This window comes from Pseudorasbora parva, chromosome 2 (genome assembly GCF_024679245.1).
Source record: "Pseudorasbora parva isolate DD20220531a chromosome 2, ASM2467924v1, whole genome shotgun sequence".
NCBI lineage: Eukaryota > Metazoa > Chordata > Actinopteri > Cypriniformes > Gobionidae > Pseudorasbora > Pseudorasbora parva.
The window spans coordinates 21,367,004-21,393,790 of NC_090173.1; the positions used below are offsets into that span (position 1 = coordinate 21,367,004).

The window sequence follows — 26,787 nt, forward strand, 5'->3', positions numbered from 1 at the left end:
ATTGCAATTTAAAATGAACAGCAACTTTTCATTTTGATGTTTATGGATGGGTAAATCTATGAGAACAGCAAATATATAAACTACTGTTCAAAGATTTTAAAAAGGGTTTTGAAAGAAGTGTGTCAAGCTCAGGGCTGCATCTGTTATATGCATCTGCAATTTAGTTAGCATTTAAAATAGCTAATTTCTCTTTTAATATATTTTATTTAAACTGTAATTTATTCCTGCGACGTAAAGCTTAATTTTCAGCATCATTCCTCCAGTCTTCAGTGTCACATGATCCTTCAGAAATCATTCTGATATGATGATCTGATGCTTAAGAAATGTTTCTCAGTATTATCATTAAAAACATTGAAAATAGTTGTCCTGCTTAATATTTTTGTGGAAACTGTTTTTTTTTTAAATGGAGCTTGAATAGACCTTTTTTGCTAGAAGGCATCATTTGTGATGGTGGTAATGTTTGTGTGTAGGATGGCAGCGAGTATGTGCACTTTCTCAGAGAGTGTCAGAAAGAGGCATTAAAAGAAGAAGAAAGAAGATATCGATTCCTGGCGGAGAAGCACTGTGGACTCACCCAGTCCATTGCATATCTCATGAACAAGGTTAATAAAGGTTAAGATATTATTATGGAGAACTTGTCAAATGGCTTGAAATGTACTGAATGTTATTGCAAAAGCTTTTCATCTCAAATTTCCCATTATTTACTTTACACAGTTTATTTTTGATGGGAATAAAATTAAAATTATTTGGGCAGCTTTATGCTACATAAAAGTTCTCTTTTTTTCTTGGAACTGGATGTAGTTATATTCAAAGTGCTCAGTCTGATTAACGGTGACTGTGTTGTTCCTCCCACAGACAGGGGACGGCCTGCAAAACAAAGCAGAGGGGTGGAAAGATCTAGTGAATCACACAAGAGAATCCCGTCCACGTACTCCTTCACGACTGGAGGACAACATTGTGAGATACAGTGTAATGAAAAAATCATAATTATACACAAAAATTGCTAATCAAATCAACTTACCCTATGTTTCCATGTCGTTCTGTCAGCCTGATGTTAACCGCTGGGTAGAGCAGCCGCTGGGAACGGTTCCCTCTAGAGGTGCGGAGACCTTATTCTGACCTTATCAGAACAAACGTCTAAAGAACATTATTTGCTATTTATTATATATTTCTTTGCTTGATATGACAAAATTTCACCCATTCCTCACAGGCCCCTCCCCTCAGCCCAGTCGTTCCAACTCTGTTTTTGGATTGGCTGGTGGCAGAGTGATGCGAGCGCTGGTGCCCCACCCTGCCAATGCCAACTCCACCCTCCTGCCGTTCTCTCAGGGAGAAAGCATCACACTGCTCATTAAAGAGCCTAGGAATGGCTGGCTGTATGGCCGCTCTGATAGCTCTGGACGGTGAGAGCAGTCCTTATCCACACCGTTTTTGATTAGTGCTGTTTAATTCTTGAAGGAATCATTACATTTTCACAGACTCGATCTGAATCTAATTCCTAAAGGTGCACTAAGTAGTATTTTTGCGGTAAAATATACAAAAACCACCAGGCCAGTGTTATTTATTTTGTTCAGTTGAGTTCTTACAATATCCCAAATGTTTCCAACTATTTGTAAATTGTGAGAAAATTGCTATTTTAACCAAGGAGCTGGGACGTCTGAGAGTGTCGCCTGTCAATTGCGTCATATCTGCGTTATCCTCGGTTTCCGGTTTTATTTGGCAGAGATGCTTTACTCTTAGCAGTGTGAACAAGTGTCACAGCAGCCGCTGAGCGAACGCACAGAGTAACATTAAAACATCATTTTAAACACACTTAAATGTATCTAATATGATAAACAGAGCTGCGTTACCTCATACTCATGACCAGAAGAGCAGAAATGGCGTTGGCGACTGTGTCCCGTCATAATAAAAGTCCCGCTGCTTGTGAGCCGTGTGTTTGTGTAACAATCGCTCCAGCGGCCGTGTTCAGCTCCTCAACACTCGGTCCTGCTCTGCTTCATACTATAGTAACGTTAATAACCACGTCCATGAACATGAAGTCCTATCCCGATTCTGTTCCACCGGCTGTGAGGTGAAGACCACATGTCCCAAGATTATGCGCCTTTGTTCTGAATAGGCGCCCTCTAGCGGACGGAAAAATTACATAGTGCAGCTTTAAGTGAAGTAAAGTGACGAGAAGGCTAAATATGGTAACCAAATTCAAAATTTGTCCTCTGCGTTTAACCCATCCAATTTAGTGCACACACATTAGGAGTAGTGAACACACACACCCAGAGCAGGGGGCAGCCATTCACTGCGCCGCTCAGGGAGGGATTGGGGGTTAGATGCCTTGATCAAGGTCACCTTGGGCAGTCATTTCCTGCTGGTATTAAGAATAAAACCTTTGGGTTACAAAGCTGACTTTCTAACCCTTAGGCCATAACTGCCCCCTATAATGTGCCGGGTTGATGATGAAAGACGCTTGTGCCAAGTAGCACACACACCTTGCACAGCACCAAAGGATGCAATAAGATGAGTTACCTGCCAAAGAACCAATTAAAAAAGAACAGAATTAACTAGTTCTAAGGCTATATGTTCAGTGTCAATCACAATCTGAAAGGGAAAGTTAATATTTTTGTATCCAATTGAAATTGGATCTAAATTATTCACTCTGTGTATCACAACTGTTTAGATGTGATTTGTGCATCCCATGGTGCTCTTTCACTTTTGGTTTTGGGTAGGCATACAACAAAAACAACAACATCAACATAGAGGAATTTGTAATACAGATGTTGTGTTATTTACAACATGACAATGTGTAGCCGCCACGCTGGACTGCTGTATCATCTGAGGCAGTGACAGAAACGTAGGAGGCTGGTATGTGCGGCTTCATTCTGTACCGTCACATCTGCCGGTCTCAAAATTCAACTTGTCTCCTATATATTGTAGTTTTTTTGTTCGACTGCTAATTATTTGCAAACAACAGGAACTTGTTTCTGCAGCAACATTTAGTGTGTTTCTTGTAACAACATCTGACGTGTAAATAAACAAAAATCCGATCAGGGGTGTGTTTCCCGTACAATGACGCAACTCACTGCTTAAATACCATATTACGATGCATCGCTGAAAAAATCAACTAGCTAGTTAGGACTGTTTCCCGAAAACCATAGTTGCAAATCTGTCGTTCAATCCCGTTGGTTAATGATGAGTAATAACTGCTTTAAATTAATTATTCTGACATGGAATTCATGCTAGATATTTTTGCTCTAAATTATGGACATGGCACATGAGGACTACTTCTTATTTTTCTCAGTTATTGTGCTTTATTTCCAGATTTAGTCATAGGCTCGTTCTTACGTCACATCCGCACATGCACGCTCTTCAAAAAAGGTGCTTTAAATCTCTTGACAAACTTAGACAAAAATGACATTTGTATGTATTAGTCATAGACTGTAAAAAAAATATGGACGTAGTGTCCGTGATGTCACCCATAGGATTCCGATAAGCCGTTCTGAAGCTTAAAGTAGGGGCGAGCTGGACGTTGCCATTTTGCGAGCGAGTCATCGCGTGTCACTCTCGGATAACAGAAAATGGGCAAAGAGGCGGGATGTGCGAGGAGCTGAGTTGATGCAATGACTATAGATGGCGGATAAACGGCTATCCACCTGCTACTCAAAGTAACCACGCCCTTAATTATGCAGAACTTTAAGGCTTTATATAATGTACTCATTTATAACGAATGAGTTATAAGAAAAATTCACCCCCCTCACAGTTTTCATGAAGGGCAAAATTAGCCGTATAGGCCAAAACCAAAATGTGTACCAGGCTGTAAACATGTTTTTTTCTGCTGTAAATTGGGCATTTTAACATGGAGCTCAATGAGATTATGCTCCCTTCTGGAGCCTGTCCCTAGTGGCCAGTCGAGGAATTGCAATTTACATTACTTCCGTATTGGCTTCAGAGATCGCGGGAGGTTGCCGCTTGGTATTAGTATTAAAAGATATAGATTGTACTAAATGTCAGCTTTTTTATTTTACTCAAGATAAGGATTTAAGTCCACATGCCACGCATACAAGAAACTATGCCTATAACCACAGCTAGAGAGCTGTCGCTGCAACCACACAAGTTTGTGAATGTTCGTGGAACTATAGTTTTGTGAAATACCGACTGGTTGAAAAACTTTGTTATCAACATTTTGAATGTTGATAACGGCAGAACTTGCGACCATTGTTGGCTAACGATGCTTTTGGGAAACGCACCTCAGAGCCGTCAGACCGAAAATGCGATTTGAATACGATTTCAAACCACGCATGAATGTAGCTCAAAAAGGATTAGTGAAAATCAAATTTCAAGTGATTTTCTGCCAATTCACACTTGCTACATATGATCAGATTCCAATTGGAAATGCACAAAAATGTGTGTCTATTTTTCACTCTTGATATTTTAGAGTGTCACCACTACATTGCTATGCAAATTTTTTTCTGGTTCATGGCTGATTTGTGGTTTGTATCACTAAAAGATACCCTGAGTTTTTGTATTTTTGCGTATTTCCCATTCATTTCCTATGGCGGTCATTTTTGACCGCGACGGAGACAAGTGTGACTATTTTTTAACGACTATTTAACATACCCAAATCACCTCCTTGATTTCTTTGTGTCTTCACATAGCTAATGCAACAGAAGTCACCAAGTGTCATCCCATTCTACTAAATGTAAAATTTCAAAACGTAAAATGTTTTGGTCATTTTTGACCGAAGAGGACCAGAGGGTTAAATCCCATCTGACTAGCAGGGGATTTAAAGAAGGTTTGATTTGTCATTTGGAACCAGTTTATTGGCTCATTTGGTGCTACTTCATATGTGCGTCTTGTGTCATTAACCCGTTTGAACCGGTTACCCGCTTAAGAGAATGATTCGCTCTCATTTAAGACACAAACGTCACCACTTTTGATGGTGTTCACACTCCGTGAATGTGCATTTATGAAATGGGGACTTGCTTTATTCTCCTCAGTAACACACTAAAAACATCTGCTGCTCAAACAGGCCGCCTGATTTAGTTTCCTGTTCATTCGATATTCTCTGTTTAGGCAAGGCTGGTTCCCTGCTGCGTATGTAGGCCCCATAGATGAACCACCTGGGCCACCTGTCTCCAGGTAAGCTGATAGTGCTTTCTCTACTTTCTCATTTCTTCAATCTCATGACCTTTGACCATTTTTGTCTGTTCAGTAGCAGTTCTTTTAGAAGCAGCAGCAGTATGAGTAACCTCCTCGACCAAACCGTGAGCAGCAGCCAACAAATATCTCTGCCCGCACCTCCTCCGCCGCCGCCTCCATCAACCAGATCTAGCAGTTCCAGGCCTGTCACTCCCACCCCTTCAGAAAACAGAGTAAGACCTGTTCAAATCACAGCAACATCAAAATCGAAAGGAAAATAAATTTAACTAAAAAAATCATTTTTTTTATTATTATGCTAAAATGTCTGGATTGTATCCATCAGCAATGTATTAGGCTCTGATTAAAGTGTCTATATCACAGGTTGATTTTGATGAAAGATTATGAAGGCAAACATTTTTGTTTTTGGAATAACGTGCACTAAAGAATTGTTCACATTTATAGCAGAGACAAGTATTAAGAAACTAAATGGGTTGAAGTTTGATTTATGTTGACTTTTATAAATGAGGATAAATTATCACAATCTGTTCCCCCCCCCATTAAATAGCCATTAGTAAAAAATTGAAGATGCAGTGACTGTAATGTAGGAATCCTTTGAGTGTGTTTTATATTCTGACGTGGTTCGTGGGTTTCTTGAAGATCTGCTGATGTTCAGAATATTTTAAATCCCTGGAGAGATTCCAGACTGTAAGCTAATGTAAATGTGTAGAAGAGATGAGAACAGGCTGACATTGAATGTTAAGTGTCAGTTCCACCTGTGGCCAGCAGGGGCACTGTGGTGACGTTCTGTTCTCCACGACACCGCATCCTTCGTTCTGGTGGCTGCAGGGGGGCAGCTCCTTCTGCTGACGGTCTGTGTGTGTGTGTGTGTGTGTGTGTGTGTGTGTGTGTGTGTGTGTGTGTGTGTGTGTGTGTGTGTGTGTGTGTGTGTGTGTGTGTGTGTGTGTGTGTGTGTGTTTGTTTTTGTGAAATATCAACATTATCCATGTCCCCATTTTTCAAAATGCTTATTATAAATACAAAATGTGTGTTTTTGTTTGTTTGTTGAGAAAGTAAAAATGCAGAATGTTTACTGTGATGGGGGCTGGGGCAGTGTAAGGGGATAGAAAATATGGTTTGTACAGTATATGAAAACACTACGCCCATGGAATGTCCCCACATTTCACAAAATCAAACGTGTGTGTGTGTGTGTGTGTGTGTGTGTGTGTGTGTGTGTGTGTTCATGTTTTTCTATCCCGTTGGGGACTTCAACCTGAATGCACACAGACTCATGGGGACTAAATTAAGGTTCTATTAGGAAACAATCTTATAAATCATACAGGAAGAGGGGGGTTTTAATGTTAAAATGCTGAAAGTTTTCTGTGATGGGTAGGTTAAGAGTTAGGGGACAGAATACTGAATATGTACAGGATAAAAATCGTTATTTCAATGGAAAGTCCCCATAAAACATGAAAACACAACTGTGTGTGTGTGTGTGTGCATGCTTTGATGTGATCCTCTGCCATTACTGATGCAAAGAGACAAAATTATATATGAGCCTATTGCTTCCAGTTGCATCTGTTCTGGTTTGCTATCTATCTAAGTCGGTCGGTCGGTCGAGTACTGTCTGTACTCGCTAACGTGTGTGCTGTCCATTTCCCTCCAAAATGATGTCATGTCCTGGGGATGATGTCATTCAGAAACTAGCTTTTGTTAATTAAAGGGATTTTACAAAAGACTAACAGGTGTGATATTGTACAAATTAATCCACATACAGTAACGTTTGGTACATTTTGTTGGGAGTAATAATGTTTAAGTTTCATTATACACGAAACAGAACTATAAACTATTGATGTTTATAAATTGTAAGTTCAATATTTTGTCCAATATATCAACACAATCCTGATAATGTACTACATAGCAGCAATGATTCGCATCCACATTGCTGTCGGATTTTCTTTGTCCGAATATTACAAAATATTATGTGCTCTTGTGATAAGTATGAGTAGGATTCTGAGCAGAACCAGAAAATATGACCATATCACACCAGTCCTCAGGTCTTTACACTGGCTTCCAGTTACATCTAGGATCGATTTTAAAGTTCTACTACTTGTTTATAAATAACTCAATGAGCTAGGACCTCAATAAATTGCAGATATGCTGATTAAATACAAACCCAACAGATCACTCAGATCAGCAGGATCAAATCAGTTAGAAATAACAAGAGTTCACTCAAAGCAAGGAGAGTCTGCCTTTAGCTATTATGCCAGCCGTAGTTGGAACCAGCTTCCTGAACAGATCAGATGTGCTCCAACAGTAGCCACATTCAAATCCAGACTCAAAACACATCTGTTTAGCTGTGCATTTACTGAATGAGCTCTGTGCCGCTGTACGTCCGACTGATTGCACCCTATCTTATCTTATCTATGCATCATTTTTTAAATATTTTTTTTTATAACTGTTTTAGTTTACCTGTCCTTTTCTTTGGTTATCATCATTTTATTATTTTTTAATTCTCTTTACATTGTATTCTTTTTCTTATGCATTTTTTAGCCCTATTTTAATTCCTTTCTATGTAAAGCACTTTGAATTGCCATTGTGTATGAAATGTGCTATATAAATAAACTTGCCTTGCCTAAGTAGAACATTTTCACAATAGAATTCTATTGCATCATATATCAAATTTAAAGTGAACTTAATAAAATGGTGTGTCAAGCAGGATGAGACTGGTGCGGTCCGCAGGCGGGACCCCATTCTCACTGTGGCCTCGTCCTGCTTGACACAAATGGGTGTAGAATTTACTTTAAAGCAATTCTGTACTCAGAAGTTTCACAAATAATTACAAAGAAATTACAAACTTACACATTGGATTAAGTGACATTTTTTTAAAAGACTGATAATAAAGTATTTTCTTGAATAGAATCTTTAATTATTATTGAGGACCACCATTTAAAAATCAATGGGCTTGAAGGGTCCATCTGTTTTGTACCTTTGATGCAACTGAGCATAGTTTCAGTATAGTTCACAGATTGCTTTTGGTTTGAGTTTGACCCGAGATCAGCCAGGAGGAAACATTGCATTTGTGAGGTTTTGCTGTGATTTTTTTTTGCATGCTAATTATAAGAATAGTATAAAACCATTTTAAAAGAATCATCGATGCTGAATGAATTTTCTTATTTTTTGACAGAGACAAGAGCACTATGAGTCTCGACCACAACTTTTTCCAAGGTTGGTAAAAACACATTTAACATGTAATTATTATGTTGTTTGCTTCCTCAGCACACATAAGAGATCATCTGTATCGTAGATCATTTTGTTTAACATATTTTATATCTCTGTTTTTGCAGAGGCACGAATCCATTTGCCACTGTGAAGCTGAAACCCACCAAAACCAATGACAGATCAGCTCCACGCATATGAATGATATATCACCCAATGGCAATAATTCTCAACAGCTAATCAGTGCTGCACATTTTGCTGTACATTGTTCAGTCATATTCAAAAACATTAGTTTTCCAGCATAATCAGTACAAAATATCACATTTAGGACATTGTGTCTCAACAATGATTAATGATTGGTCTTTAAAAGTCCATTAAAGCAGGTAGTTAAGAAAATTGACCTTTATCTGCAGGCTGTTTGAGGGTCAGCGGCTCAAACACAATTGATAACTCTATTTTATATACAGTGGACCCATAAAGTATTTGGACACCTAAGTCACACTTAAAACATGTGAATTTCACGATGTGGCAAATACAAATAAATACTACCAGTGGCTTTTAGTGCATGTATGAAGACAGTTCTCCTCAAGTTTACACAGGCGTCCTATCAAGTTAACACAGGTGAGGGGCATCACATTAACATTTGACTCCTAGAAAGCCTCACAACACTGTTTCTTTATTACCAGAGGCGGACAGTGGAGTATTTTTACTTTCCAAGTAATTTTATTTTCTAAGTATACGTACTTTATCGGTCTTCTTCTTTGGAAATCTTTTACTTCACAACATTCCAAAACATAATCTTGTCATTTTTACTGCACTGCGTTTCATATTGAATATTATTTAATACTTAATCACATTAAAAATATAGTGCTGTTTTCTTTTACTGTAATTTTTTAATGTAATTAAGAGTGAAAGGTTTAACACTTTTATTTATGCAATGTAGTGCAGTAAAAGTGTTCCAAAGAAAAACACAGGTAAAGTATATACTTAAAAAATGTACTTAAGTAAGAATACTCCACTATTGTCCGCCTCTGTTTATGACCTATATCATTTGAAACGTATGCAAACCCAAAAAATGTGGCTTAAGTGTTATAAATAAAAAATGTGTTTATTTAAACTAAATGCACTTGGTTTGATATTGTCATATAATGCAATGGCATTTACCAGTAGTCTTAGTAGTACCAAGTGTCTTTTTCATCTTTTATGTTTTCTAATACTTGTACACAATTTGCACCATGTAAGCAAAACACTCCTTAAAGCATCATGTCCTTTAAAGGTAGGGTAGGTAGGAATTGGTTAAAAAAAAAATTTCCAAACTTTTTAAAACTTTTTTTTATATATCAATACATAATTAAAATGTAAGCACTCTGAAAAAGAAAATATAAAAATTAAGTGTCTGTAGACCTCTCACGACTGTAGACCTTTAAAGACAGCTCATTATTTCCATTCACTCCACCTTCTCCCTTCTGGGCTCTTTCCAAAGCCACGCCCCCAAAATACGTGAACCCGTCTCACCAACCAATCAGCTGGAAGACGCATTGAGCGGAGTGCATGCAGTCACATTATGTCAGAATCACATGTAATCAAAAAAATCGAACTTTATCAGTATGAATATAAACAAATAAGATGTCTTTTAGTACTCACTATCAAGCTAGAATGGTAAAGTTTAAAAAATATATTTTGTTTGATTCGGTAACGAGCTAGTTATATTTTATAAGGCAAAGAAAACGGGTAGCATTGATACATGTTTTTCCAATAACATCAGTTATACTGTGATGAAGATGAATTTCATGTAAGATTCATAACATATACTGTGTTTTGCATGTAAGAGTTTCCATGATGAAAGCATTGTTGATTAGTAGCAGCTAAAGCTAACTTAGTTCTAAAAAAAGTTCCTGGATGCGGTCGCAAAATCTTGAATTTTGCGAAATTCAACACGACAGCGATCAACTTGAGCTAAGCATATTGAGTATTTATCATCTCTACTAATGGCTAAGTGTATAATATTGTCACTTTATGCTAAGTAATGTTATGTTATGCTATATTAGGCAGCTAAAGATTACCTGTCTAGCAGAAATACAGCCAGCAATGAGTCGTTTTTCAGCCCCTTGCCATGGTAGCGAGAGAGAGTGACAGTCGCCCAAGCCAATCACTTGTTTCGTCCCGAACGAAAATAATGAGCGGTGTTTATTGCAGATTAAAAAGTCTAGAGTCACTCGATTTTTACACTCTCCTTTTCAGAGTACTTACATTTTAATTATGTATTGACATATAAAGAAAGTTTAAACAAATTTGGACAAAAGTGTTTTAGATCCTACCTACCCTACCTTTAAATGCACATTATAAATGTATACTGCAGTTTGTTGCCACTGGGGGTGGTTTAATGGGATAGTTCACCCAAAAAAGAAAATTTGTCATTAATTACTCACCAAAATAATATCGTTCCAAACCCGTAAGACACAAATGAAGATCTTTTGAATGAAATCTGTCTCTCCACTGACAGTCTACGAAACTACCACTTTACCGCTTTAAAAAGTTCATATAGAGATCGTAAAAATGAATCCATTTGAGTTTAGTGGTTTAGTCTACATTTTATGAAGAGACTTTAACAAAAACACTTTAACGATAAACATTGATCAGCAAACATGAACAAGCTCAAACGTGCTGCGTAACACGAGAATGAACCTCATTGGTTCTCGCACATCAAGCGAACATGCTTGAGATTCTGTTTACCACAACTGATATTTGCATTAACTCAATCCCCGGCAAACACGGAATTTCCCTTATTTGTGAGAAAATGCTTCCAGGCCAAAAACAGAATTTTCTGGGTTTCCCTGTCGGCCGCTAGGGGGCGCTATTACACATCTTCTGAATGAGTACTGAATCTCCTGATCAAAACACACGCGAGGAAGACACAGTAAAACAAGCGATCGCATGTAATCATTTAAAAATAACGTGATCATCGTCATTAAACAGCATATGAGTCAAACCGATCTAATGCTACTGAATAAAATGCTGGCCTAGGTCGAGTTAAGGACTGTTAGCATTAGGGGTGTTGATGACTCGATCTACTCCATCTGTGTTTCATCATCGCTCTGAATCTGATCTGGAAACAGTCTTTTACAAAAACGTAATTTTCTCAGCTTTTTGTTCAAAATGTTGCTTTTTTATGAAACGTATATATATATAAGTTTCCCACGATATGGGAAAATGTGGGCTTATCCGCTTTCTTAAGGTCATTCATTAGTTTAATCGATCTCTTTATCCTTAACTTTTGAAGGCATCAAAGTGGTAGTTGTGGAGCTGTCAATGAAGGAACAGAAAGCTCTCATTAAAAATATCTCTTGCGGGTGAGAAATGTTCATTTTCATTTTTGGTTGAACTATCCCTTTAACTGCAGCTCTGTGGTCTGACCTCTGAGACCCCCAGTATCTCTGATAGAGAGCGACTAACGGTCTCTCTCTCCGGCTATGTGCTTGAACTTTGTCTCTCGGCTCAGTTAATTCGGCTGACGTGCCCAATTATAAGCTGCCCTTAAATTGGCTGTTCTGTCTGCTTAAGTGCCTCTAAAGTGAATGTTCATTTTAACCTTGACAGTAATTGGTGTGACCTTCTCCTGAGGTGTCAAACCCCTTAGTACAAACCCATTTGTAGGGATGTCTTGCATCTAATCAGCAAGTTTTTTCCCCCTCTTTGAGAATATTTTTTAGTTTAATTGATGCTGAATATTCAGAAATCACATATATTATGCTTCAAGGGAAAAGATATGACGTTCACTTTCTCCTGTAGATATTGTAACCTATGATTCTTCACATCTTGATCTGTTTGGTGAACAAATAAAATCATGTGAAGTTAATTCAGTGTCACTAAAGTGGTCAATTATTTAACTATTTCAGGGTGAGTGGGAAAAATCACCTGCGGTTTTCAGGAGTAACTGAAAGTAGCAATGACAGCTAGATAGATAGATAGATAGATAGATAGCTAGATAGATAGATAGATAGCTAGCTAGATAGATAGATAGATAGATAGATAGATAGATAGATAGATAGATAGATAGATAGATAGATAGATAGATAGATAGATAGATAGATAGATAGATAGATAGATAGATAGATAGATAGATAGATAGATAGTCCTTACTGTACTTGTATAGAAGAAAAAAGAGAACACAAACAGATTCATTACACACTGGAACTCAGGCATTATCTCTTTATTGATTTTTTTCTTTCACAACTTGACCTCTTTCTTCTTTTGGTGTGTTTCACAAAAGCTTGTTACAAGAGAGATGGAGAGAGTTTGGAGGCAAGGTCGGGGCAATGTAGGAAGATTAAAACAGACGAAGAATAGTGGACGGTGGAGAGTGTGTTTTCCTTTCTATTATATCTACATATTGACCGCATGAGGTTTTGCCCTGTTAAAGGTGTCTTGATCTATACAATAGCAGAAACACTCACTTTTGTATAAAAAGGAAAATAAGTAGCATGATTGTGGGAAATTTGTGTGTGTTGGTGATGTGTTCAGGATTGTGTAAGCTTGTGTGTGAAGCCCAAAGTGTACTTCAGCCCTCCGCGTTCCGCAACGGTCTGTGTCCGTGACATCATTTTTCCTCATCAGGAGGGTCAGCGGACGTCCGCGCACACTGTCCATGCACTGCCCAATTTTTGTGACCGGTGCATGAGCGTGTATTGAGCACTTGAATACAAAGTCCACTAGATGTGTGATGTGAACTGAACCCGTCTTTCTGCGCTCACAGCCAAAAGAGTATACGTTCATAGGCTCGCACACTCAATTGTGCACGAGCTGAACGTGGAAAATGAAGTACATCTGGGCCTTAAGTGAGTGTGTATGTGTGTCTGTGCTTCAGGGGCATTTTAGGCTGAGGTCGAGGTCAAGGGGTCAAGAGGTATGAACAGGCCAAGAGTCTGTATCACTTATTCACGAACCAGAGCAGTAAACTCTGAAACAAAAAGAGATGGAGAAATTATTTGTAGTGTTTGATGGAAAAAGTGCATAATTTGGTTTAGTAAAATCATTGTGTCTATAAGGGCTCCAGACCACCACAAAAATGTTGTAAGAAATTGCATCAGTAATTTTAAAATCTAGTCAGTTGTCAGTTAGTGTGCATCCATATGCAGTTTTCCTGATTTGCAGAATCATTCTGATTCAAATGAACTTATGAAAAGGTTTTTGTTCAATGAGTCATTCTAAAAGATTCACAGTTTGAATCATGTGAATCATTCAAAGCCTTAACAGAGTTCATTAATCGGAGATTTGACTCCATCATTGAACCTATTTATCAGTTCTGTCTGAATTGAAAACGATTACTTGAAATGAACCGTTATAACTTCTGAAATTATAGAAATAAATGAAACAGTTTATTAAACATTCAGACTAAACAAAGAAAAGTTGCAGATAGTGTAGTAATGGGAATATGGAGCTTATACTTGAGAGGAGAACACATACCTATATGGCCAAAAAGTAAGATGAAATTCTAATAGCTTGTAAATATATCAATGAGATTTTTATATCATTACAGACTACTTACATAAAACTGTCAGATGTCACTTTGTATCTCCCAATATGTCTTAGTAAGATGATATTTAAATGCTTAGTTTTATGATCAAAGCTCTATAGTTTTAATTGTGAAGGCAAAACAAATAATGCAATGAAATACAATGACGACTGAGAAATGGACCATTAAACGTTCCTCAAAAGCCTGATGAATCATATTTAATACTCATATTTTAACAAGATTTTCCTTAAAAATATATTCAGGTATAGTGCAGTAAGTGTTTATCTGGAACTATTTCTAAAAATATAAAAGTTGTTCTTACGTCTGCTTTTAAAAAGTCATTAGAAATTTCACAGCAATTAGACGTGTGTACACTCTAAAAAATTATTGGTAAAAAACAACCCAAGGTTGGGTCAAATATGGACTAACCCAGCAATTGAGTTGTTTTAACCCAGCAATTGGGTTGTATTAAGCAAATATTTAACCCAACCACAGGATTAAAATAATGGGTTAGTCCATATTTGACCCAACATTGGGTTAAAACAACCCAACATTTTTTAGAGTGTAACATGACTTGAAGGGGACATTTTTAGAATTACACTAAATGACTAAAAGGATTTTTGCTATCAGTCATACAGTAGAAAGCATGAGGTAGGCTATATTTTTTCACCAAGGTTTTTGATCATGTTCGCAGTTCAGAGGCCTGAGAAGTTTGCATATGAAATATGATACACCACGCTTTATGGGGTTAAAAGATACATATTCATAGTCATTTTTACTCTAGGCATGTTGGGATTTGAAAACTACACCCCTATAGTCTAACACATATTACATTTCTATAAAGAACTAGTAAGTTTTTATTTTATTTTTAAAAAAAGTGTTTTCTTTCTTGTTTCTTATCTTATCACTTATCAAGCAAGCCAGGACTGGCCTAAAAAAAATAAAAGATTTATTAGTGTGATGCCCCAGTGTTCCGGTATATTCCTTTCATTTTACCTTCTACTCCAATCTTTCCATCTCCATCTTTGTCCGCAGCCTGCAGGAATGCTTTGGTCTCCTTATCGGTCAGGTCTCTCCCGTCTCTAGCAAAACCCTTCAGAACAAACCTGCAGAGAGGAAACAGAGCGAGTCAAACACCTTTCAAACCTTGTTTGCTCGCCTTTATTCTGACAATTTCAATTACAAATGTTACGGGTGACAAGTGGCGTAGCGCAAATCCACAGGGACGAGGGTTTAGCCTAAAAATCTAAATCCTCTTGATAGGGCCGATTGCTGATGCTTTTGATGATATCTCTTCTGGCTACCGTCGATACGTGATATCATCGTCTATAAGCGCAACCGAGAAGTGTCTCTCTGCAGCCCTTGGTGGACATCCAACCCGACCCACATCCGGACGCTTGGATGCAGGATGCAGTGGGCCCTACTTTGAGAAAGTACACCCACCGCAGTGCATGCCTGTCTGTTACACAACTGCTTACGATCAAACATGCTTGTTTTTTTGTAGCGTAGAAATGGGGTAAATCTTACTTAAGTTCTTCTTCCTCTATAAAGCCGCTATTGTCAGCATCCAGGACATGAAAAGCCTTCTTCACATCGTCAGCCGACTTCGCCTTCAGTCCTACCATCTCAAAAAACCTCTTGTGGTCGAATGAGTCGGCAGCTACGAGAAAATCGAAACAGAAAGAATCACTGACGTTTTGTCTGGAAACCACAAATAATTTGGCCGAAAATGGAAATTCTGTCATTATTTGCTCACCCTCATGTTTTCCAACTCGTTTTTCTTTTGTAGAACACAAAAGGTGAATTTTCTCTTGATTTAATGATAGTAAAAGGGACTTGGACTGTCAAGCTTCGAATAGAACAAAAAAGCACCATAAATGTATCATGGTCCATACAAACTGTGCGTATTATTTGTTCACACTCTAAAAAATGGGGTTAAAACTGGGTTAAAAACAACTCAAGTTGGGTTGAAAATGGACTAACCCAGAAATTGGGTTGTTTGAACCCTAGTAAATGGTCCCATTCAAACAACCCAATTTCTGGGTTAGTTCATTTTCAATCCAACTTGAGTTGTTTTTAACCCAACATTATTTAGAGTGCAGTCTCTTCACAAAGTGACATCGCCAACTACTGGCTTGGCATGAAAAATACAGCTTTTTTAGCCGCTTTCACAAAACCGCGTGAACGGGGATCGTTTTGATAATGTTGATGTACATGAAATAATGCGAATAAAAAAAGTTCTGTTTTTAGTACATTGTTGTCGTGTAAGCGTACCCTTAATACTTGCCCTCTCCTGTAGCTTATAAATCAAATGTGGTGGCATTAGACAGGTTTGATGCAATTTCAATACAATTACTTGAAATAACATTTATGGTGCTACAGTGTCATTTTGGAGCTCAGCAGTCTCAGTCCCCATTCACTTTCCTTACAATAATAACAACAATGAAAATGGTTCATAAAATCCTTTTATGTTCAACACAATAATTTGAGTTGAAAAAGACATCAGTGTGAGTATATGATTAAAATTCCTTCCCATGTGCGCTGATTTACAGCAAGTTCCCTGAATCAAAATTGTTATCAATTATAATTACAGTTATGCTTTCTCAATTACAAAAAAATGACAGAATAAGGGGCAGGTCATGGTATTTTTGCCTTAAAAAAAATGAGATTCAACGCCTCTTTTATCTTGAGTGCTGCAATTCTTAACTCTGTCATGCATGAGACACTGCAAAGACGACAGTCTAGTGCATGTAGAAAAATGATGGAAAACAGCAAGGTGGAATACCTCCAAGTAAGACGTGATATTAGAAAATGTAAACTCATCTGTACATCAATTATAAAGACTGTCATTAATCTTTCTGCATATTTTTTTTACAATTTTTACAACTCATATTTTAGAGTACATAAGTGGATCACATTCACCTTTAAATGCATCCAGAGCTTTCTTAATGTCATCAGGGTTGAGGATGCTGTTCATCGCCATTTCTACAAGTGCAAAAAGAGACACAGGCAGGGGGAAAAAATGTAATAAGCAGTATAGCAGAAAAGCAATGAAAGGTGAAACAATGCATTAGAGATCATGAAGAGAAGGTATTGATAAAAGGCCTTCAAAAAGTCATAAATTATAAATGAGTGTTGAGGAGCGAGAGAATGCCAAACATCTGATGTGTGTGATTCTTTTAAAACACACGGCTCCAGATCAGAGAGGAAAACATCTCGAAGGCTTCTATATCATTACACACTCTCAAAAATAAAGGTTTCAAAATGGGGGTTTTGCAGAAAACATCCATTTTGTGTTACAGAAAGAACCTTTCAGTGAAGAGTTCTCAACAGAACCGTTTTTGTCTTAGTGTGAAGAACATTTTAATAATCTAAAGAGCCTTTTCCCACTACTCTGTAAAAAAAAAAGTCACAGCCTGAAATTTTTAAGTACCAGTTATTTTTTTTTAGATGTTTGTTATTTCAACTTAGATTATGTTAAACTTACTTTAAAAACTGAGGTTAATCGTATAAATTGTTGTTTTGCTGGTGTGCTAAGCTAACATGCTAGCTTGCCCTAGATGCACCTGCCATTGAGTAAATACTTAATTTTTATGAACATTTTCTAAATGTAAAACGACTGAAATGCTTATTTGGACGAAATGCATTCGATAGAGTCTCAGTGAGGGTAAAGTGAGAGGTTTGATTTAGAAATGAGGTTTGAATAGAACAGTTTGAATATAGAGTCGTTACTTAGTAATTATAATGCAGACAAAAGAATAATAATTAGAGCCATAACCAGTCCGCAGAAGTGTGAATGTGTGCCGGGGAGACAGACTGAATGGGGCAGTTTGCACCTCTAAACAATAGAGGCAAAATAGCGAATGAAAGCTGAGAAGACATGGCAATAAACATCAGTTGATATTTCAGCGATATCTCAAAATAAAATCACATGAAACGATCTTGTAAAACGTTTAATAAAATTCAGAGTTTTTTATACCTTTATTTAACCAGAAAAGACTCATTGAGATTAAAAATCTCTTTTCCAAGAGTCTCCTGGCCAAGAGAGGCAGCAGCACATTTAACAAGGTTTCAGATATAAAAACATATAACATATGACATCAACATATAACAATTTGTACAAGTAATAAATAATTATAAAGTCATAAGAAATCAGAATTTCACATATTATCGCAAACGATAAACAACGGCAATGATCTTCCGTCATAATTGGGTCAGTCATAACATCTACAGCCAGTATGTGTAGCTTCCTTGTTTTTTAAAAGTAATTTAAAAGCAACCAATGAAACCGGCTCCTTAAGATTCAGCACATTTTGCAGCTGATTCCAAGTGCAGGGTGCCGCATACTTAAAAGCCCCTTTTCCCAATTCTGTCCGGACTTGAGGGACAGATAATAAAAATAAGTCCTCAGAACGAAGACAATATCTTCCTGTACCTTTCTTTTTGATGTAAGATTGAAGGTATGGGGGAAGCAGACCAAGAATTGCCTTGTAGATAAAAATGTACCAATGATTAAGTCTACGGGTGGACAATGCAGACCAACCAACCCGATCATACAAAGAACAGTGATGAGTAAGTGCTCTAAAGTTTGTGATAAACCTAAGAGCTCCATGATAAACAGAATCCAACAGTTTCAAGCTTGTGATGGAAGCATTCATGTATATAACATCGCCATAGTCCAGCACTGACAAGAAAGTGGCAGCAACAAGCCTCCTTTTTGACTCAAAGGAAAAACATGACTTGTTTCTAAAATAAAAACCCAATTTCAGCTTTAGTTTTTTTTACCAACTGTTGAATATGAGGTTTAAAAGAGAGTGAATCATCAATTAGGATACCAAGATACTTGAATTTAGAGACAGACTCAATCTCGGAGCCCTGAGAAGTAGTGATGGGTAAAAGGTTCTGTGACTTTGATTTTGCATTTGAGAACAACATAAGTTTTGTTTTGTCGTTATTCAAAACAAGCTTTAAATCGAATAAGGTACGTTGTACAGTATCAAAAGCAAGTTGAAGGCGACAAAGAGCTTGGTTTGGAGTTGATGCAGAGCAGTATGTCACAGTATCATCGGCATAGATATGAAAATTTGCGTTGGAGACATTTTGATCCAGATTGTTGATATATAAAATAAATAAAAGTGGTCCCAGCACTGACCCCTGGGGCACACCCTTGGTTATACTAAGAGGGCTGGAGGTTAAACCATCTACCTGTACACACTGGGATCTACCAGATAGATAGTTTTCAAACCAGCAAACAGTTTTTCCTGACAACCCGACACTGAGGAGTCTTTGTTTTAATATTGCATGATCCACAGTATCAAAAGCCTTCGATAGGTCAATGAAAAGAGCTGCACAATGTTGTTTTTTATCTAAACAGTCAATAAAATCATTTACTACTTTTAGGGCTGCTGTAGTTGTGCTGTGTTTTTGACGAAAACCTGATTGAAAATTAGACAGAATATTGTTAATAGTTAGAAACTCTTTCAATTGTTCGTTTACCAGAGTTTCCATAACCTTGGCCAGAACAGACAGTTTCGAGATGGGTCTGTAATTATTTAAATCAGTCGGATCGCCTCCTTTTAACAGAGGAAGTACAAATGCAGATTTCCATATAAGTGGAATTTCATTCGTGTCCAGAGAAAGAGTAAAAAGATAAGTCAAAGGCGGTGCAATAAAATCAGATGCTAACTGTAGAAAATAAGGCTCCAAGTTATCAGGACCAGGCGATTTTCTAATGTCTAAAAGTGTGAGTGCTCTATGTACTTCCGAAACTGAAAATGGCTTAAAACTAAAAGAATGACTGACTCCAGAATGACCATGAGAATTTCCTTTAGGATGATTCTGATGTGAAATGTTGAGTGAATCAAATAATGAACCAGAGGCAATGAAATGCTCATTAAAACAGTCAAGCATCTCAGCCTTATCGGATAATTTATGTGAGTCCTTAAGAATACATGGTGGCAGCTCAATGCCTGTTTTGTTTCCAGCTAAGGATTTGATCGTCTTCCAGAATTTTAAGGGGTTATTTAAATTATTCGAAGTATCTATAAGAAAGTGGTCAGCTTTGGCCTTTCTGATAGCCACGGTGCATAAATTGCGCAGTCTCCTGAAGAGCAGCCAATCAGAATCCAAGCTTGTTTTCCTGGCTTTTGCCCAGGCCTTATCACGCTCATGAAGAGAGTTGGCTAAATCTACAGTGAACCATGCATTGTTTCGGCCTTTTACTCTAAATTTCCTGAGTGGAGCATGATTGTCAACAATTTCTTTAAAACCATCATGAAAAAATTTCCAAGCATTATCAACATCTGCAATAAGATAAATTTTATCCCAATCAAAATAAAACAGGTCATATAAAAACCCTTGTATTGAAAAATGTTTTATGTCGCGCTTAATAATGACACGTGGTTTATTTTTGGGAATTTTTGTGTTTCTGACCGTGGCAACAACACAGTGGTCACTAATGTCGTTTGTAAAAACAGAAGCTGCAGAGTATTTGTGAGGAACGTTGGTTAGGATAAGATCAATTAAAGATGATTTATCTGGACATTTCAGGTTCGGTCTAGTGGGACTGTCAACGAGCTGAAAGAGATTTAGCGAGTTACAGTAAGCTTTAAAATCATCAGATACTGGATGTAACCAGTTCCAATTTAGATCTCCAATAACTACTATTTCGTTCTGATTTAGTCCTGATAAAAGCTGCATTAAAGAAGGCAAAGCATCCCTGACGGCTGATGGTGTCCTATAGCAACCAACTACAGTAATGTGGAGATTACTGGAGACCTCAAGATCAAGAGCTAAAAATTCGAATTGCTTACTCACTGATTTAGAGAGAAGCATATTTACACGAAACTTATTTTTAATATATACTGCAACACCCCCACCCCTCCTTGGACGATCAGTTCTATATACATGGTAACCATTAATACTGATATCCTCATTCAAAACAGATTTGCTTAGCCAAGTTTCTGATAAAACAATTACATCAGCTTCAGTAGAGTGTGCCCAAATACGAATCATATCTATCTTTGTTTTAGACTTATCATCTTCTGATCTGAAATATAACATGGTCAGACTTGTGGCTTTAGCTGTAGTGCATTTCTAGATTTCTCCAAGGCCATTTTATTTTCATTAAGATATTTCATACAAATAAATTGCTTATAACTTTACAAAATGTTGAAGCTTATTATACCTTTTTTTTGATTATAAAAAATATTATCATTTTGACTTTACAGTAAACTGCCAGGTGTCTGCTTTCAAATGAGACCATAATTATGCTTTTAGTGCAAAGGATTCACAAACTGTATTTGTTTTAGTCTGAGTATGCATTTCTTAGGATTTTTTCAAAAGTTGGGATTCAGGTTAACAGGTTAAATCAGGTTAACATTCTTAATTTTGTCCCAAACTATTAAGTTCAATTATCCTAAAATTTTATGAAAATGAATGATGACAATTTTAATTTTTGGGTAAACTATTTTTTTAAGACAAGTGATAATTTCCAAACAAGTCACAGTCAGAGTGGCATAATCATTAAAAAAATAGTTTTTAGCAGTCCTCTCTGTTTCTTTCTAGATGACCTCAACCGATTAGTCCTTCACCTGCTCATATAAAAACGAGAAGAAAAAAAAAACTTTTCATTGTCATCTTTTCCTACTCCCGGCAGTAGGGGTTGCGCAGGTGTGGAGTGAAAGTACATATTGTATTTTTTCCTTCCAGCTGGCTCCTCGTTCCATTGATCTGGATCATTTGGAGGTCAGCTGGGCAAAAGAAAGCTTCAGCTCTGCTGACTGGAGTGCAACGCGGCTGCTGACTTCCCTTATAATGACGTTTGGTACAGCGAGATCTATCTGCTCAGTGCATCTGAAGGTCTAAAGATGTCAGCTGCGCTGGCAAAGCCAAACTAATACAACAGTTTAGCAACCAACAAAACACACAGAGAAGCTTAATTAGCAAAGCATTGAAGACCGACATATAGATTATGCTTTTATCTTAAAATGACCCCAACACATTTTACACTTTTCTCAGGGTTTGAACCACATCCATTCCATTATCATTAGCCAATAGCTAGGATACACCACCACTAAACTCTTCTTTAGTGCTGCATTGATTCGTTTCAGTATGCCAGACAGCACGTCTACTGAAATGAGAATCTAATTATTTAATTAAGATTCACTGTTCTGAGAATACTAAAGAAAAAAGCAGACTGATGGACTCACTATCTCCACTACAGGGAAGGGCAACAATCAGAATTTAAGAACCAGTTCCCTTTCAAGTCATGTCCCACAGTTTCGATCCCATGGACTTTTACTTTGTTTCTCTTAGTTACCCGTTTCTTCTCTTCCTGCAAGTCATTAGTTGCCATGGATACTAATGTAACAATTACACCTGTTAGTGTTTGAGTTCATTATCACTGTGTATTTAAGATCCTCATTTCCTTCACTTTATTGTCTGGTATTGTTTGTGCTATATACACACTGTTTGTTTGTGGTTCTTCGTGATAACCTGGGTTTACGTTGTTAAAATTAAACAAAAAAACAAAAACACGCTCGTATTTTGAACCCTTTTGCCTACCTTCAGAACTGTTACAATGGGAAATAGAATTGGAAGTAGAGGAAGAACTTATGAAGTCTTTTGAAGGAGAGGAAGACTTATGAAGAACTTTCCCACAGGGATTTTTAAAAGGTCTTTGTTTAAGAATTACAAGCAATAAACCAAACCAACCAGCTATGACATAACACTACAAACTTTGATTTGCAGCAAAAAAGTATTTAAAAATGACTCACCCTCAATGTATGGTGTACAGTGGAGTGGGTACAGAAAGTATTCAGACCCCCTTAACTTTTTCACTCTTTGTTATATTGCAGCCATTTGCTAAAATCATTATTTTTTTTCTCATTTATCTACACTCATCAACCCATATTGACAGAAAAACACAGAATTGTTGACATTTTTGCAGATTTATTAAAAAGAACTGAAATGTTACATGGTCCTAAGTATTCAGACCCTTTGCTGTGACACTCATATATTTAGCTCAGGTGCTGTCCATTTCTTCTGATCATCCTTGAGATGGTTCTACACCTTCATTTGAGTCCAGCTGTGTTCGATTATACTGATTGGACTTGATTAAGAAAGCCACACACCTGTCTATATAAGACCTTACAGATCACAGTACATGTCAGAGCAAATGAGAATCATGAGGTCAAAGGAACTGCCTGAAGAGCTCAGAAACAGAATTGTGGCAAGGCGCAGATCTGGCCAAGGTTACAAAAAAATATCTGCTGCACTTAAGGTTCCTTAGAGTACAGTGGCCTCCATAATCCTCAAATGAAGACATTTGGGACGACCAGAACCCTTCCTAGAGCGGGCCGTCTGGCCAAACTGAGCTATCATGGGAGAAGAGCCTTGGAGAGAGAGGTAAAGAAGAACCCAAAAGATCACTGTGGCTGAGCTCCAGAGATGTAGTTGGGAGATGGGAGAAAGTTGTAGAAAGTCAACCATCACTGCAGCCCTCTACCAGTCGGGGCTTTATGACAGAGTGGCCCGAAAGGAAGCCTCTCCTCAGTGCAAGACACATGGAAGCCTGCTGGTGAGAAATAATAGTATCTGGTCTGATGAGACCAAGATATAACTTTTTGGCCTTAATTCTAAGTGGTAGAATATCACCTGTCCAATACAGTCCCAACAGTGAAGCATGGTGGCAGCATCATGCTGTGGGGGTGTTTTTCAGCTGCAGGGACAGGAGGACTGGTTGCAATTGAGGAAAAGATGAATGCGGCCAAGTACAGGGATATCCTGGACAAAAACCTTCTCCAGAGGGCTCAAGACCTCAGACTGGGTCAAAGGTTCCTCTTTCAACAAGACAATGACCCTAAGCACACAGCTAAAATAACGAAGGAGTTGCTTAACAAGCTATAAAGTAAAATATCTAGCTTCCGGTGGACCGCCTTCTGTATTCAACTTACAAAGAAAGTTTAATACATCCTCTCACAGAAGAAAGTAATTTACAGCTAAGGTGGCTTGAGGATGAGTAAACCGTGGGGTCATTTTCGAACACACCTTCTGCAGGCGTCAGCCAGGGAGAAAGTTACGAGTTTACATTATAATTACAAGCTCACAAAGGCTTCTTACAGTTCAGAATTATGGTAATTACAAAATGGCGTAAGCACACTGTAGTCTGATCTTCAGCAGATCTCTTGTGCTGTAAATTACTCTCAAATCTTATGATAGTTCGATAATCTCCATTCAGTTTTCACACAATAGTTGTTTTCATGCCTTGTCCATAACATCGCACCATTTCACGCTTTAAATCTTCAAAATGTCCTCCCAGTATCGCATGAGAACTGGGATTTGCTTAATAATGTAGAACAACCTCTTTAAGTAGGGTTTCCATTTACCTAAGTGGACCTGATAAACAATTTAAGAAACCTGTCTGAGTTTTCTAAAAAAATACAGAGAAATAAAACAAAGAAACACTTTTTTTGAAAAACTATAATCTAAATGGTTTAAGTACTAAAATTCGACTGATATGTCACTTGTATAATCATTAGGTACACAGTGTATAATTTCCTGTTCAACTGCTACTGTTCTCCACACACATAAATACAGACATAAAAGCAGGTAGATGCAGGTGAATGACATTTCAATTTTATAAGGAGCTATACAAACTATCAGAAACAGAAGCTTTAAGGTTTTTCATACTTTGCTGCAAGAACTGCATCCCGCTGCTCTGTGCCTTAAAAATTAGGAGATTACATTGCGCAAACTGAGCAGAATGTTAAATATGTTCCCCGCTCTTACAAAATAATGTTTTACCTCTCTCTTATAAGCCTGAGAGACATATTAGTTCTGAAAAATCTCTGATTTGTGACCCCTGATGAATAATTCAAAGTTTTGTACTGGTGCTCACAGACACAATGTTCTTCCTACTCGTGAACATGGACCTCATCTGAGATGTCACAGTTTTTAATGCAGGTCTCACTTGAGGATAAATGTGTAAGACATGGGGAACGCAAAGAGGAGGGAGTGAGACAAATTTCCCAGTTCCACTTTTTTTTTGTTCTTTATATAGAGTTTATAGTGTCTTGCTCCAGACCTGAATTAAAGCAATTCAGATTAATCTCTGTTTTTCTCTTTTCTTATCTGTTTTATTCCCTAATTTTCACACCCTTCCCAGAGATATCATTAAACCTCTTTTGATATATCTCTTCACCCTCCCATCAGTCTCTTGATATGAATCTATCTCTAATGATCCTATTCTCTCTATTTCCACCCTCAACCTCTTCACTCTCTTCAAATGAACAATGAAATGAACAAATGAAATTGCCCATTCAACAAAAAATACCTTAGTGTGTCTTTAGACGCTGATGATACAAATAATGTTACAGCCCACAAAGGGGTCTGTGGAGTCAAAACACAATATTTTTTCTTTCTTGCTATGCATATAGAGAATAGATTTTACCAGTATATTCTTTTAGTGTATATGCAAATATGTGAATTAGTATGTATGTCTCAGTAGCATGTAGCACTAACTATATCTGTGAGGGATGGTGCTACGAGCCCTCTAGGAGATTTTTTCTTCCTTGTGTCTTTCATGTCTCACGCTGTTTGCTTCCCAGAAGACACAGTTCTTCTTGTAAGGCTTTCCCCTTTCCTCCCACCTCAAAGTCTCCAATTCTCCTTCCTGTGGGCTAATTTTGTCTCTCTCTCAATCTCTTTGCATTTCGGCAAGACCCCGGGGCCCTGGAGAATCATCTCTAATCCTGCAGCATCACTGGGTGTAACTGTCAACCCTCATGAGCCCCACTGGCAGCTGCAGGGCCAGGGAATGCCAAGATTGCTGGAGATGGAGATGAAAGGGAGCTCGGGAGGAGGAATCGGCAATGACAGCCACGGTTACGTCTGCCATGTGGAGAGCTGCCCTGACCTGAAATACATTTGACCTGTGGTCTCAGTGAAAACCTCAAAACGGGTTTTAACTCACAAATATGTCGTCATGGCAAGGGAATATTATTGCAGAGTATTTACTGTAACTAATTCTCTTTTTAAGCAAAAATGAAAATCTCATAATTTACGTTGTTCTAAACCTGTATGATTTCTTTCGACTATAAATGTCATTTTGCCCATATAATGAAAGTCTACAGACAGGGCTTAGATTAAGGATTAGTCCTTAGTTCAATTAGACATTTAATAGCTTTTATAAACATGCCTTATAATCCAGGTTTTATAATGTTCAGTTTTTCATAAAAGCATGAATTTGGTACACTTGTACAGATTGACATTTTCAGAAATGGACCCATCGCAAAAAATCCTCTTGGTCGCCATGGTTGATAATCAAACATGTTTTTGAAATAAGCTGCTCAAAAAAATTAAGGGAATACTCAATCATCACAGAATAATGAAAGACCTATGATGGCGTGGAGACTGCTGACAGGAAGGGGAAAAGTTTTCACCCCCACCAGAAAGGGTTCAAAGATGCAGGAAACCTGAAGAAATTTTGGGACCTGGGGGATTTTTCTGTAGAACATTGGGCAGTTTAACTGCTTATGTTGTAAATCATCCAGGTAACGACACACAAGTAATCAACTTTTCAATGGAGTCATTTAAAAAAAAAAAAAACTGCTGTATTTTTGTCTTGTGGATTATATGTAAACATCTTTTATGTAAAATATCTTATTCAGGACAGCACTAAATAAAAAAAACGCATTTTGTATGATCCCTCTTTGTTACAATTATACACAATTTCACAGATTCTGCAAGGGGTGTGTAAACTTTTGAGCAAAACTTTATGTTAGTGTAAGTTGCTTTCAGTGAAAACAGCTCATTCAAGCATTTTATAGGACTAGGCTTAAGCCTCGTCTGTGAAACCGGGACATGCTTGCTTGAACCCAAGCATGTTCATGTTTTAAACAATATATACTGTATATATATTATAAATA

At 37.5% G+C, this 26,787-nt stretch overlaps 2 protein-coding genes across 4 annotated transcripts in view; one reads left to right on the top strand and one right to left on the bottom strand.

The window, feature by feature from the left end:
- baiap2l2a (BAR/IMD domain containing adaptor protein 2 like 2a) overlaps positions 1 to 10,246 on the top strand; it is a 19,855-nt gene extending 9,609 nt beyond the window's left edge. The window contains exons 8-15 of one of the 2 annotated variants that reach the window (XM_067459905.1): positions 471 to 602; positions 856 to 957; positions 1,048 to 1,099; positions 1,211 to 1,403; positions 5,065 to 5,130; positions 5,204 to 5,363; positions 8,315 to 8,355; positions 8,475 to 10,246. In XM_067459905.1, the coding sequence (XP_067316006.1) occupies positions 471 to 602; positions 856 to 957; positions 1,048 to 1,099; positions 1,211 to 1,403; positions 5,065 to 5,130; positions 5,204 to 5,363; positions 8,315 to 8,355; positions 8,475 to 8,547 (819 nt within the window). In that variant the 3' untranslated portion in view covers positions 8,548 to 10,246. The remainder of the gene's footprint in view (positions 1 to 470; positions 603 to 855; positions 958 to 1,047; positions 1,100 to 1,210; positions 1,404 to 5,064; positions 5,131 to 5,203; positions 5,364 to 8,314; positions 8,356 to 8,474) is intronic. The other variant, XM_067459914.1, reaches the window with a different exon arrangement.
- Positions 10,247 to 12,541: 2,295 nt separating this feature from the next.
- The window catches only part of pvalb6 (parvalbumin 6), an 89,165-nt gene continuing 74,919 nt past the window's right edge, over positions 12,542 to 26,787 (bottom strand). For both annotated transcript variants that reach the window (XM_067460104.1, XM_067460112.1), the window contains exons 2-5: positions 16,781 to 16,843; positions 15,386 to 15,518; positions 14,855 to 14,964; positions 12,542 to 13,303 (exon numbers count right to left, since the gene is read on the bottom strand). In XM_067460104.1, the coding sequence (XP_067316205.1) occupies positions 13,278 to 13,303; positions 14,855 to 14,964; positions 15,386 to 15,518; positions 16,781 to 16,841 (330 nt within the window). In that variant the 5' untranslated portion in view covers positions 16,842 to 16,843 and the 3' untranslated portion in view covers positions 12,542 to 13,277. The remainder of the gene's footprint in view (positions 13,304 to 14,854; positions 14,965 to 15,385; positions 15,519 to 16,780; positions 16,844 to 26,787) is intronic.